This window comes from Equus asinus, chromosome 26 (assembly GCF_041296235.1).
Source record: "Equus asinus isolate D_3611 breed Donkey chromosome 26, EquAss-T2T_v2, whole genome shotgun sequence".
NCBI classification, from domain to species: Eukaryota; Metazoa; Chordata; class Mammalia; order Perissodactyla; family Equidae; genus Equus; species Equus asinus.
In genome coordinates, this window is record NC_091815.1 from 40686402 (window position 1) to 40699366 (window position 12965).

The following is a 12965-nucleotide window of genomic DNA, read 5'->3' on the forward strand; positions in this document are numbered from 1 at the left end:
TTCATGTGGCAGCTGCTCCCTTCATCCATGGCATGCTCTCTGTACCAGAGTAAACGTCTAGGCTCTTCAGCTGGAAGCTCAAACATGTTTTTTGCTCACTGCAGGCATCGTATCCACCTGTGTCTCCTGACTAAAAACACTTCATATGGAGTTCGCCTCGCTAACGTTACTCCCACCACCATGTTCTACACATTGTCCTCAATGTGAAATGTCCAGCACACGCAGGACCATGTCCCTATTATAACCAGACTTACTAATTAAATATAAATAATTCAGCCCCTCCACTCTCACATGAACAGCTCCCACTAGTGCAGATCCATCATTTAAATGTGCAAAGACTTTGGCTCATGGTTTTTTTACCTGTATCTTCAGTGCTCACAGCTCTGTGCTTTCTAGCTTTGTCCTATCAGTTTTCTTGAGTTAATACTTCAATTAAACACTTGGAAATTCCTAATAAATTAACTGGCTTGTACACACAAAGCATGTAATATTACTCATTTCTGGTGTTGGAAAATCTCATATCACTGGGCACATTTTGGGCAGGTAGGAAAGAATAGAAAAATCAACCAGGACCTCAACACTGACTACCAGATGATATATGGTTAAATAACGAAAATTCTGACACGCTTTACAGTAAGGATTTCAAAGTTTCTCCAATAGCTACATAGCTTTCCTCACCTACCCTCATTCCAGACATTCTGCCTCCCATGACACAGAGAAAATAAAAATCTTAACTTTAATATCTGTTTTACATGCTAACCCACAACCATTTAACCATAAGAGTCAACCACATGTGAAAAGGAGAATTATGTCTCTCTCAATCTGGTCAAATTACTATTGCAAATGATGGATAACACTGTTCTTTGTGTACTAATTAAGTCATATTTCTCCATAACCTTTTTTTTTTTTCCTGAGGAAGATTCTCCCTGAGCTAACATCCACTGCTAAGCTTCCTCTTTTTTTTTTGTAAGTGAGCCACCACCAAAGCATGGCCACCGACAGGCAAGTTGTGTAGGTCTGCGCCTGGGAAGTGAACCTGGTGGCCAAAGTGGAGCACAGCGAACTTAACCACTAGGCCACTGGGGCTGGCCCCATAACCTCGTTTTATAAATAGCATCTTCTGAGAAATTGACTGTACCTTACTCTTTGACTCAATTAATGTCCTGTCACTTTGCTTTTCTCTACTTTTAAAAGCAAAAATCTTGAGGGCATTTTCTGGACATGTTTCCATTTTTATAACTGTATGTGTTCTCAACTCATTAGAAGGTGGATTTTATTCTCTCACCTTCACAGCCATAAGAAAACAAGTCGCTGACAGTGACTAATACTGTGTGTAATATACAGTAGTCCTCCCTTATCCAGGTTTTAGCTTCCGTGGTTTCAGTTACCAGAGGTCAACCTTGGTCTCAAAATATTAAATGGAAAATTCCAGAAGTAATTCATGTTTTAAATTGTGAGCCATTCTGAGTAGTGTGATGAAGTCTTGCTCCAGCCTGCCCAGGGCGTGAATCCTCCCTTTATCCAATGTATCCATTGTATAGGCTACTGGCTCATTAGTCACTCAGTAGCCTCTGGGTTATCAGATGACTTTCTTGGTATCACAGTGCTTGTGTTCAAGTAACCCTTTTTTTACTTAGTAATGTCCTCAAAGTGGAAGAGTGCCCAAGTGCTGGCAATTTGGATATGTCAAAGAGAAGCTGTAAAGTGCTTCCTTTAAGTGAAAAGAACACAGTATATATTAGGTTCTGTACTATCCGAAGTGTCAGGTATCCACTGGGGGTCTCGGAAGTATCCCCCACGGATAAGGGGGGACTACTGTAATTCTAGAAGGATTGTTAGAATTCCTAACATGGCTGTTGGTTTCTTGTCTGCAACGAGTTAATGCTGGGTTGGTTCAGGGTTCATCCTCGGCCGTTCCTTTCTCCATCTCCTCTCATTCTTTTTGTTGGTCTCACCCAGTATCAAGACTTGAAATAACAGTGTACACTAACGACCCAAACTCATACATCCAGGCCCGAACCCTCTCCCAATGTTCAAACAGGCTGCAGTGCATACAAGACACACACGCTGTGTGATCTTATAGATATTTCAAACGGACCATGCTCGAGACTGGAGTCCTGAGCTTCCTCCAAGTCGCCCCTACTTGCTGCCTCCCCACCTCAGGGGATGGCAAATCCACTCCTGCGGTGCTCCGGGCCAACTCCATCACTCAGGAATCCGTGCACGGCGTGGAGGCGGCTCTGGGTCACAGAAGGCCCAAGAGAGGCGGGTGCGTGGGTGCGCGCCGCGCGGGAGGGAGACTTCCGGCGCCCTCCTCTGGCGGGTATTCTGACGGCTCATTCACCAGCATCCCCATAAGAGGATGCGGGGCGGAGACCACGCGCAAGGGAGTCCCAAGCCCAGCCGGGCCGGTTCCGCCCCTTTGCACTTGCCCCGACCCCGGGCGAAGGTGCCCGCCTCCTGAGCCTCGATTTCCCCGCGCGTAGAACGCACGGTCTCGCCCCCTCTTCGTTCCCCCGAATTGTTCCGACTGCGAAGAGGCGGGTGTGACACGGCGCTCTGGGCCTGGTAAGTCCTTCACATCGAGGAAGACCGGCTCTTGGACACGCTCCACCGGTGTGTGTTTTTAGAGACAAACTACATTACCCAGAAGGCTATGGACCGTGCGTCTGCGGCGGGCGCTGGGCCAATGACGGCCCAGGACATGGGCGTTTCCTGCGGTCGGCTGTCGTGGGTGGGGGGTTTCCGGTCTCCCTGATGGTCTACGTCATTTGTATGCGACGGTTCCGTCCACGCCAGCTGTGGGGCGGGGGTCGCTCGCTGTTCTGTGGCCGGTATCAGTGCGGCTTTTGGAAAGTGAGCAGAAAGGAGGCTGGGACTCACCTCCGCGCCTTTGGACGAGCCGTGAGCCTCCCCGTGAGCGGGGAGGGCGACAGTCAACTGAGGTCACCCCACGCAAGGCAGGGGAGAGGTTTCGTTCGGCTGAGCCCGCGGGACCCGCCTCAGTCGCCGCCTCTCCGGGCCCCGCTCTCCCCACAGGGTCCCATGATGGCGGCGGCGTGGAGGGACCCGGCGCAGGTGGGTGGACGATGTTTTCGGCGTTGCTGGTTCTCTGTTAGTTGGCGGAGGGCTCCTGGGCGGGGTGGGAGTCAGGAAAGGCACTGGCTTTCTCTTTGCAGTTGTGTTTGTGTATGACTAGTGGAGCCGGCTTGTCACCTGCTTTATTTCCAGTCTTAGGACATGAGAGACTGAATATACGAGGGGACGATAGGCAGGCTACGTATAAAAACAAAACTCTGACTCAGAACCTGCAGCACCCTGGCGGGGAAACCAACCCCTCGTCTACAATAAACAACCCAGGGAACCACCCGCTCTTTAAGTCAGACTTGCCGGACATCAGATTACTATCTCTAGTGGCAATCCAGGAAGCTGAACAATGACTTCTGTAACAGTCGGCCCAAAATGGCCAGGATGATTAATAACTGACTCTTTCTCTAATTTTTCCCCGACTTCCAACTTAAGACCAACCAGAGAAAGCCATGTATGCACCCCTAACCAGCTACATAGGATGCTATATGATTGCATGTCAGAGAGTTTTCATTATTTAAACATATATCGTCATGTTTTAAATGTTGAGACCCTAGTTGATTTTTCTGTTCTTATCTGTCTGCCTAAAATGTGCCCAGTGATGTCTGTTTATCGAGCACCGGAAGTGAGTAACATTGCAGGGTTCCTATGTATGAAGCAGTTAATTTATTAGGAATTGCCAACGATTTGATCAAAATATTAACTCAAGAAACCTGATAGAGAGGATGAGGGTAGAAAGTACAGAGATGTGAGCACTGAACGTGCAGGTGAAAAACCATGAGTCAATGTCTTGGAGCATTTAAATGATGGATCTGCACTAGTGGGAGCTGTTCATGTCAGAGTGGAGGGGCTGAATTATTTATATTTAATTAGTCTGGTCATAATAGGGACGTGGTCCTGCGTGTGCTGGACATTTCACATTGAGGAGAATGTGTGAAATATGGTGGTGGGATTAACGTTAGCAAGGCAAACTCCGTACGAAGTGTTTTTAGTCAGGAGACACTGGTGAAAACGATGACTTAAGACCTGGGGACTTTTAGTCACTTTAAGACATGATGTGAAGCCCTCAGCGTGGGGCAGGCAGCTAGCAGGACCAGTGAGGCTCAGGTACTGCTGCTGTTACCATCATTGATATTATCATCATTTTCTCCTTCCTCTGACATCCTAGAGCCATTACTGTCTGCATCTCACAGTCTGCATGTCATTTCCACTGTGTTGTGTCATTTTCCAAGGGCTCCTGCATAGGAAGCTTCTCTCTCTGACACTATTGGATATGTTCAAAGCATTGACCACCACTCCCCACCTTGAGCCCAGCACAGAGCTTGGCCCTCAGGAGGTGCCCGGGAATTAGGGCCTCGATCTCTCTGCACCTTTACTAGCGATGCAGAGATAAGCTGTGAACCCGTCCACCAGCCCCAAAGCTAATGCTCCTGCCTCTATTTGACTTTCCAGATGTCTGTGACCTTCGATGATGTGGCTGTGACTTTCACCCAGGAGGAGTGGGGGCAGCTGGACCTGGCCCAGAGGACTCTGTACCAGGAGGTGATGCTAGAAAACTGTGGGCTCCTGGTGTCTCTGGGTAAGGCGTCCCCACTCCACCATTTGGGCAGACTTGCTAGGTCCATCATTCCAACCTCTGGCTCCATCTCAGCTGGTCAAGAAGACTTCAGGAAGCCCCTCTCCCCGACCTCCTTCCCACAGCTTCGGTCGTTTTCTAGGCTCACGTCTTCCTGCCTGGTCTCCCTGTGTCTCTTTGGGCAAGAAACAGAGGACCCTTTGGCTCCTAGAAAGTGATGGAAGGAAGTGGCGGTGTTCCACAGAACCTAAAGGCAGGATTTCCAGTTGGGCCTTGTGAACCACTGACATAGGTACTGGAAGCCACCACAATTATGCCCTGGCTTCTGAGTCTCTTGTCTTAGCTTCTCCCTCTGGGTGTGCTCATGTCACTGTCTTTTCAGAATGGCTTTTTCTCCTCAGCGAGTTTGCAACAGGACTGGCTGCCTCAGTCCCTGCTCTCTGTGGCCCCCAGGTTCCTTGCCTCTGCTTCCTTGCATGTTTATATTGTTTCTCTTTCTTTCTCTGCTCCTGGGCTCTCTGGGGCATCCTTGGGGCAGGAGTGGCCACCTGAGCCCATCCTTTCCTGAACCTCTCACCCCAGGGCCCAGCACAGACTGGCCTCTGTCTGAGGTTCTTATTTCACATTCCAGAGAGGGACCCGACTGAGCCTGGTTGGCTCAGGTGTCCCCTGCAGCCCAGTTAGCAGAGCCGTGAGTGCTGGGATGTTCTCCAGGAAGAGGGTGAGTCAGGCAGGCCCCAGGAGGCCTTTGCCTTCAGTGCCAACAGGTATTGTTCTAAGCAGCATGATCTCGGTTATGGAGCTTCTTCATTCTCATGTGAGCCGTCACAATCGTCTCTTGTTTCCTAAGTCCAGGACCGAGATCCTCTGCTAGTACAAGAGAGGAAAGTTAGGGAAGTGCTTCTCAACACTTGGTGGTTTTGCCCCCCAGGAGACGTTTGTCAGTGTCTGCAGCCACGTTTTTTTTTTTGAGGAAGATTAGCTTTGAGCTAACTGCTGCCAATCCTCCTCTTTTCGCTGAGGAAGCCTGGCCCTGAGCTAACATCTGTGCCCATCTTCCTCTGCTTTATATGTGGGACGCCTACCACAGCATGGCTTGCCAGGCGGCGCCATGTCCACACCCGGGATCCGAACCGTGAACCCCAGGCCCCCGAAGCGGAACGTGCACACTTAACCGCTGCATCACCGGCCTGGCCCCTGCAGCCACTTTTGATTGTCACACCTGGGTGTAGGTGGTACTGGCCTCTAGTGGGTAGAGTCCAGAGATGCTAAACATCCTACATGGACAGGACAGCTCCCTTAACACAGAATTACCCAGCCCACGGGTCAGGAGTGCCACCATTGAGAAACACCAGCTTAGGTGTTTCTGAGCTTGAGGATAATCACCGTAGACCACTCAGTTTGAGGGAGAGGAGGGCTGTATGTCCATGGCTTAGAGGACAACATGCGTATTTTAGAGAGCTGGAATTATGATCCGTGTCAATGAGAAGAGATTAAACAAAGTTACAAAAAGTTCGATATATTTAGGTATTTTGTAACAAAACTTTTTTGAATACAGTCATGTGCCGCATAACCATATTTCAGTCAACAATGGACCACATAGATGATGGTGGCCTCATAACATTAGTACCATATAGCCTAGGTGTGTAGTCGGCTATACCATCTAGGCTTGTGTAAGTACCCAGGAAAACCAAGTAACTTGCCAAAATGTTGGAAGCTCTCTCTCTAAATATCAGCTTTAGTTAAAGACAAAAGATGGAGTTGGGGAAAGCAGCAAATTCAAAGGAAAGGAACGCAATTCACAGATGGGTGAAAAGGAGCAAACATTTGAAAAACAAGTATTTGGCCACACAGAAACAGAAGAACACACAGGGGAGCCCAACAAACAGGCTTTTCTAGGTTCCTTCCTATCTGCTGCCTAGTTCGTGTTATGCTAAGGTGATATAGTCACCTCCTGAGACAGGTTTTGTTGTTGTTGTTGTTACTTTCTTTTTTTTGATACTTCTTATTTTTTATTGTGTTAATGACAGGTTACTATCTTGTGAAATTTCAGTTGTACATTAATGTTTGTGATTCGTGTTGTAGGTGCACCACTTCACCCTTTGTGCCCACCCCCTACCCCACCTTTCCCCTGGTATCCATTAAACTGTTCCCTTAGTCCACATTTTTAAATTCCTCATATGAGTGGAGTCATACACAGATTATCCTTCTCTAGCTGGCTTATTTCACTTAACATAATTCCCTCAAGGTCCATCCATGTTATTGCAAATGGAATGATTTTGTTCTGTTTTGCAGCTGAGTAGTATTCCATTGTATATATATACCACATCTTCTTTATCCAATCATCTGTTGATGGGCACTTAGGTTGCTTCCATGTCTTGGCTATTGTAAATAATGCAGCAGTGAACATTGGGGTGCATAGGACTTTTGGGATTGCTGACTTCAAGCTCTTTGGATAGATACCCAGTAGTGGAATGGCTGGATCGTATGGTAGTTCTATTTTTAATTTTTTGAGGAATCTCCATACTGTTTTCCATAGTGGCTACACCAGTGTGCATTCCCACCAGCAGTGTATGAGGGTTCCTTTTTCTCCACAACTTCTCCAACATTTGTTACTATTAGTTTTAGATATTTTTGTCATTCTAATGGGTGTAAGGTGATATCTTAGTGTAGTTTTGATTTGCATTTCCCTGATGATCAGCGATGATGAGCATCTTTTCATGTGCCTGTTGGCCATCCGTATATCTTCTTTGGAGAAATGTCTGTTCATGTCTCCAGCCCATTCTTTGATTGGGTAGTTTGATTTTTTGTTGTTGAGTTGTGAGAGTTCTTTATATATTATGGATATTAAGCCTTTGTCAGATATATGACTTGCAAATATTTTTTCCCAGTTAGTGGGGTGTTTTTTTGTTTCAATCCTATTTTCATTTGCCTTGAAGAAGCTCTTTAGTCTAATGAAGTCCCATTTGTTTATTCTTTCTATTGTTTCCCTTCTCTGAGAAGACATGGGGTCTGAAAAGATCCTTTTAATACTGATGTCAAAGAGTGTACTACCTACTTTTTTTGTAGAAGCCTTATGGTTTCAGGTCTCAGCTTTAGGTCTTTTATCCATTTTGAGTTTATTTTGGTGAATGGTGAAAAAGAATGGTCAATTTTCATTCTTTTACGTGTGGCTTTCCAGTTTTCCCAGCACCATTTGTTGAAGAGACTTTCTTTTCTCCATTGTATGCCCTCAGCTCCTTTGTCAAAGATAAGCTGTCCATAGATGTGTGGTTTTATTTCTGTGCTTTCAATTCTGTTCCATTGGTCTGTGCACCTGTTTTTGTACCAGTACCATGCTGTTTTGATTACTGTAGCTTTGTAGTATGTTTTGAAGTCAGGGATTGTGATGCCTCCCGTTTTGTTCTTTTTTCTCAGGATTGCTTTAGCAATTCGGGGTCTTTTGTTGCCCCATATGAATTTTAGGATTCTTTGTTCTAATTCTGTGAAGAGTGTCATTGGGATTCTGATTGGGATAGCGTTGAGTCTGTAGATTGCTTTAGGTAGAACGGACATTTTAACTAAGTTTATTCTTCCAATCCATGTACATGGAATGTCTTTCCATCTCCTTATGTTGTCGTCCAATTCTCTCAGAAAGGCCTTGTAATTTTCATTATATAGGTCCTTCACTTCCTTAGTTAAATTTACACCGAGATATTTTATTCTTTTTGTTGCGATTGTGAATGGTGTTGTGTTCTTGAGTTCTTTTTCTGTTAGTTTGTTATTAGAATATAGAAATGCTACTGATTTATGCAAATTGATTTTGTACCCTGCAACTTTGCTGTAGTTGTTGATTACTTCTAAGAGTTTCCCAATGGATTCTTTGGGGTTTTCTATATATAAGATCATGTCGTCTGCAAACAGTGAGGGTTTCACTTCTTCCCTCCCTATTTGGATTCCTTTTATTCCTTTTTCTTACCTGATTACTCTGGCCAGGACCTCCAGTATTATGTTAAATAAGAGTGGTGATAGAGGGCATCCTTGTCTCATTCCTGTTTTCAGGGGGATGGCACTCAGTTTTTGCCCATTGAGTAGGATGTTGGCTGTGGTTTTGTCATATATGGCCTTTATTATGTTGAGGTAGTTCCCTTCTATGCCCATTTTGTTCAGAGTTTTTATCATAAATGGCTGTTGGATCTTGTCAAATGCTTTCTCTGCATCTATTGAGATGATCACGTGGTTTTTATTCCTTGGTTTGTTGATGTGGTGTATCACGTTGATTGATTTGCGTATGTTGAACCATCCCTGTGTCCCTGGTATGAATCCCACCTGATCATGATATATGATCCTTTTGATGAATTGCTGAATTCTGGTTGCCAAAATTTTGTTTAGAATTTTTGCATCTACGTTCATCAGTGATATTGGCCTGTAGTTCTCTTTTTTCGTGGTGTCCTTGTCAGGCTTTGGTATCAGCGTGATGTTGGCCTCATAGAATGTGTTAGGAAGTGTTCCATCCTCCCTAATTTTTTGGAATAGCTTGAAAAAGATAGGTATTAAATCTTCTCTGAAAGTTTGGTAGAATTCCCCAGGAAAGCCATCTAGTCCTGGGGTTTCATTCTTTGGGATGTTTTTCGTTGCTGTTTCAATCTCTTTCCTTGTGATTGGTCTGTTCAAATTGTCTGCCTCTTCTTGAGTGAGCTTTGGGAGATTGTAGGAGTCCAAGAATTTATCCATTTCCTCTAGGTTATCCATTCTGTTGGCGTATAGTTTTTCGTAGTAGTCTCTTGTAATCCGTAGTATTTCTGCAGAGTCTGTTGTTATTTCTCCTCTTTCATTTCTGATTTTGTTTATTTGAGCTTTCTCCCTTTTTTTCTTTGTAAGTCTGGCTAGGGGTTTGTCAATTTTATTTATCTTCTCAAAGAACCAGCTCTTTGTTTCATTGATCCTTTCTACTGCTTTTTCGTTTCAATAGTATTTATTTCTGCTCTGATTTTTATTATTTCTCTCCTTCTGTTGACTTTGGGCTTTATTTGTTCTTTTTTCTCTAGTTCACTTAGGTGTAGTTTAAGACTGCTTATTCAGGATTTTTCTTGTTTGTTAAGATGTGCCTTATTGCTATGAATTTTCTTAATGCAGCTTTTGCTGTATCTCATATGAGTTGGTATGGTATGTTATCATTTTCATTTGTTTCCAGGTATTTTTGATTTCTTCTTTAATTTCTTCCATGATCCATTGCTTGTTCAGTAGTGTGTTGTTTAGTCTCCACATCTTTGTGCCTTTCTCAGCTTTTTTCTTGTAATTAATTTCTAGCCTTATAGCACTATGATCTGAGAAGATGCTTGTTATTATTTCAATTTTTTTAAATTTGTAGTGGCTTGCCTTGTTTCCCAACATATAGTCTGTCCTTGAGAATGTTCCATGTGCACTTGAGAAGAATGTGTAATCTGCTGTTTCAGGATGAAGTGATCTATATATGTCTATTAAGTCCAGTTGTTTTAGTTTTTCGTTTAGCTCCACTATTTCCTTGTTGATTTTCTGTCTGGATGATCTGTCCATTGATGTGAGTGGGGTGTTGAGGTCCCCTACTATTATTGTGTTGTTTTTAACATCTTCCTTTAGGTCTGTTAATAGTTGCTTTATGAATCTTGGTGCTCCTATGTTGGGTGCATACATATTTATAACTGTTATTCCTTCTTGGTGAAGTGTCCCTTTGATCATTATATGTTGTCCCTCTGTGTCTCTCTTTACCTGTCTTATTTTGAAATCCACTTTGATATAAGAATTGCAACACTTGCCTTATTTTGCTTGCTATTAGCTTGAAGTATTGTCCTCCACCCCTTCTCTCTGAGCCTGTGTTTGTCCTTGGGGCTGAGGTGTGTTTCCTGGAGGCAACAAATTGTTGGATCTTGTTCTCTAATCCATTTTGCCACTCTGTATCTTTTTATTGGAGAGTTTAATCCGTTTACGTTGAGAGTGATTATTGATGCATGTGGACTTAATGCTGTCAATCTGTCACTCATTATCTTGTTTTCCTGTGTTTCTTTTCCTGTGTGCTTTAGCCTACCCATTTAATACTGCAATTTCTTATGCTGGGTTTCTTAGATTTTTCCTTATTTATGTTTTGTGGCTCTGTTCTGTTTTTTAGTTTAGTGGCTACCCTGAAGTTTGTATTTAGAATCTCATGTATAATATAGTCTATTCTCTGGTAGTCTCTTACTTACTTGGCCTAGACTGACTTAGACCCTTTGCTCTTCCCCTCCTAAATAATTATTTTCATTTCTTATTCCAACTCGTGTTATGAATTTGTAGTTAGAGTGATAAGATTGTCCTTGCTTTGGTAGTTTCCTTACTTTTACCCTAATGCTGTAGTTGAATATTTGCTATCCTGTTCTGGTTCTATCCATCGGTCTCCCTACTCTGTGGTTTGTGACCCCTTTCTCCCTGTTTTCTTTTTTCAGGTATGACAGCCTTCTTGAGGATTTCTTGTAGTGGAGGACTTTTAGTTACAAATTCTGCTAACTTTTGTTTGTCTGGAAAAGATTTAATTTCTCCCTCATATCTGAAGGATATTCTTGCTGGATAGAGTATTCTTGGCTGAAGATTTTTATCTTTTAAAGCTTTGAATATGTCACTCCATTCTCTCCTAGCTTGTAAGGTTTCTGTAGAGAAATCTGCTGAAAGTCTGATAGGAGCTCCTTTGTAGGTTATTCTCTTCTGTCTTGCTCTCCTGAGTTTTCTTTCTTTATCTTTCATCTTTGCCATTTATACTACTACGTGCCTTGCAGTAGGTCTTTTTACATTGACAAATCTAGGAGATCTGAAAGCTTCCTCTACACACATTTCTCCATCAATCCCTAGATTTGGGAAGTTCTCTTCTATAATTTCATTAAGCACACTTTCTGCTCCGTTCTCCTTTTCCACGTTCTCAGGAATTCCTGTGATCCTTAAGTTCTTTCTCTTCATTGAATCCACTATCTCTCAGAGATTTTCCTCATTTTTTTTAATTTTTAGTTCTCTTTCTTCCTCTGTCTGGAGCCATTCAGCCTATCTTCGATTATGTTAATTTTCTCTTCTATGGTGTCTACACGAGCATTCAGGGAATCCGTATTCTGTTTTATCTGGTCCATTGTGTTTTTCATCTCTAGTAATTCTGTTTGATTCTTCTTTATAATTTCAACCTCTTTTGTGAAGTAACTCCAGAACTCATTGGCTTGTTTCTCTATCTTTCTCTCTACCTCATTGAGTTTTTTTATTATAGCTGCTCTGAACTCATTTTCACTGAGTTCACCTAATTCCAAGTCCTCAGGACTTAATTCTATGTTTTTATTCTTTTCCTTCTGTTCTGGTGCTTTTATAAATTGCTGGATGGTAGAGGAGCGGTTTTTTCGCATAGTGGTAGAATTCGGTTGCAGTTACAGCCTGTCGCCGCTAGATGAGGGTCGAGAGCCACGTGTTCTGAGCTCTCTGCCTTTGGCAGGATGGCGGAGCCCAGTGCACTTTGCTGGGAGGGAGGGGCTGCTATTCTCACGGGCCGATCTGGATTTGGATCAGTTCCGTTCTCTGGTCTCCTGGGGCCCTGGGTTTATGGGGTCCCCGTGCACGGAAGCTTTCCCCTGTCAGCGGGTTTCCACTGTACCAGCAGCGGGAGTCCTGGATGATCCCCTGGTCCCGTGGCCCCTCCCCCACTCCTTCCCGCACTCCCGACAGTGATCCCGATCTCTCCAGCGAAGTTCTCTCCTACCCTTTTCCAGCTGCTCTGAGGCCAGCAGCAAGGTTTCCGTCCTCCGTCTTCTTGGTCCTGTAGGTCTCTGACATGTTGGCATTAGATATATTATCTGAAATTCAGTTTTTCCAATCCTTTGTTGTAATTTGGAGGGGAGAGAGTCCCGGGTCAGCTCACCCCGCCATTTTGCTCCGCCCCTCTCTGTGATGACCTAAGACTCTACTTTTTTTTTTTCTTTGAGGAAGATTAGCCCTGATCTAACATCTCCTGCCAATCCTCCTCTTTTTGCTGAGGAAGATTGACCCTGAGCTAACATCCATGCCCAGCTTCCTCTATTTTATATGTGGGATGCCTGCCACAGCATGGCTTGACAAGCAGTGTGTGGGTCTGCACCCAGGATCTGAACTGGTGAACCCCAGGCTGCCAAAGTGGAATGTGTGAACTTAACCACTGCATCACTGGGCTGGCCCCAAGACAGGTTTTTTTATCTGAATTCTTTTAGGCAGTTAGGGGGAGGTAACAAGAAAAACTTTGTGAGTCTTTTGTTTCTTAGAAATAATCTGCCTATGGACCCGGCCCAGTGGCACAGCAGTTAAGTGC

At 44.2% G+C, this 12965-nt stretch overlaps 1 protein-coding gene across 2 annotated transcripts in view; it reads left to right on the forward strand.

Moving 5' to 3' along the window:
- Positions 1–12965, forward strand: part of LOC106847400 (zinc finger protein 805) — a 69264-nt gene that overhangs the window by 34729 nt on the left and 21570 nt on the right. Inside the window, exons 1-2 of one of the 2 annotated variants that reach the window (XM_014866660.3) lie at positions 2774–3078; positions 4540–4666. The exons of the other annotated variant lie outside the window; for it this stretch is intronic. Coding sequence (XP_014722146.3) covers positions 2776–3078; positions 4540–4666 — 430 coding nt within the window. The 5' untranslated portion in view covers positions 2774–2775. Of the gene's footprint in view, positions 1–2773; positions 3079–4539; positions 4667–12965 lie in introns of those variants that run through there. 2 annotated transcript variants of the gene reach the window in all.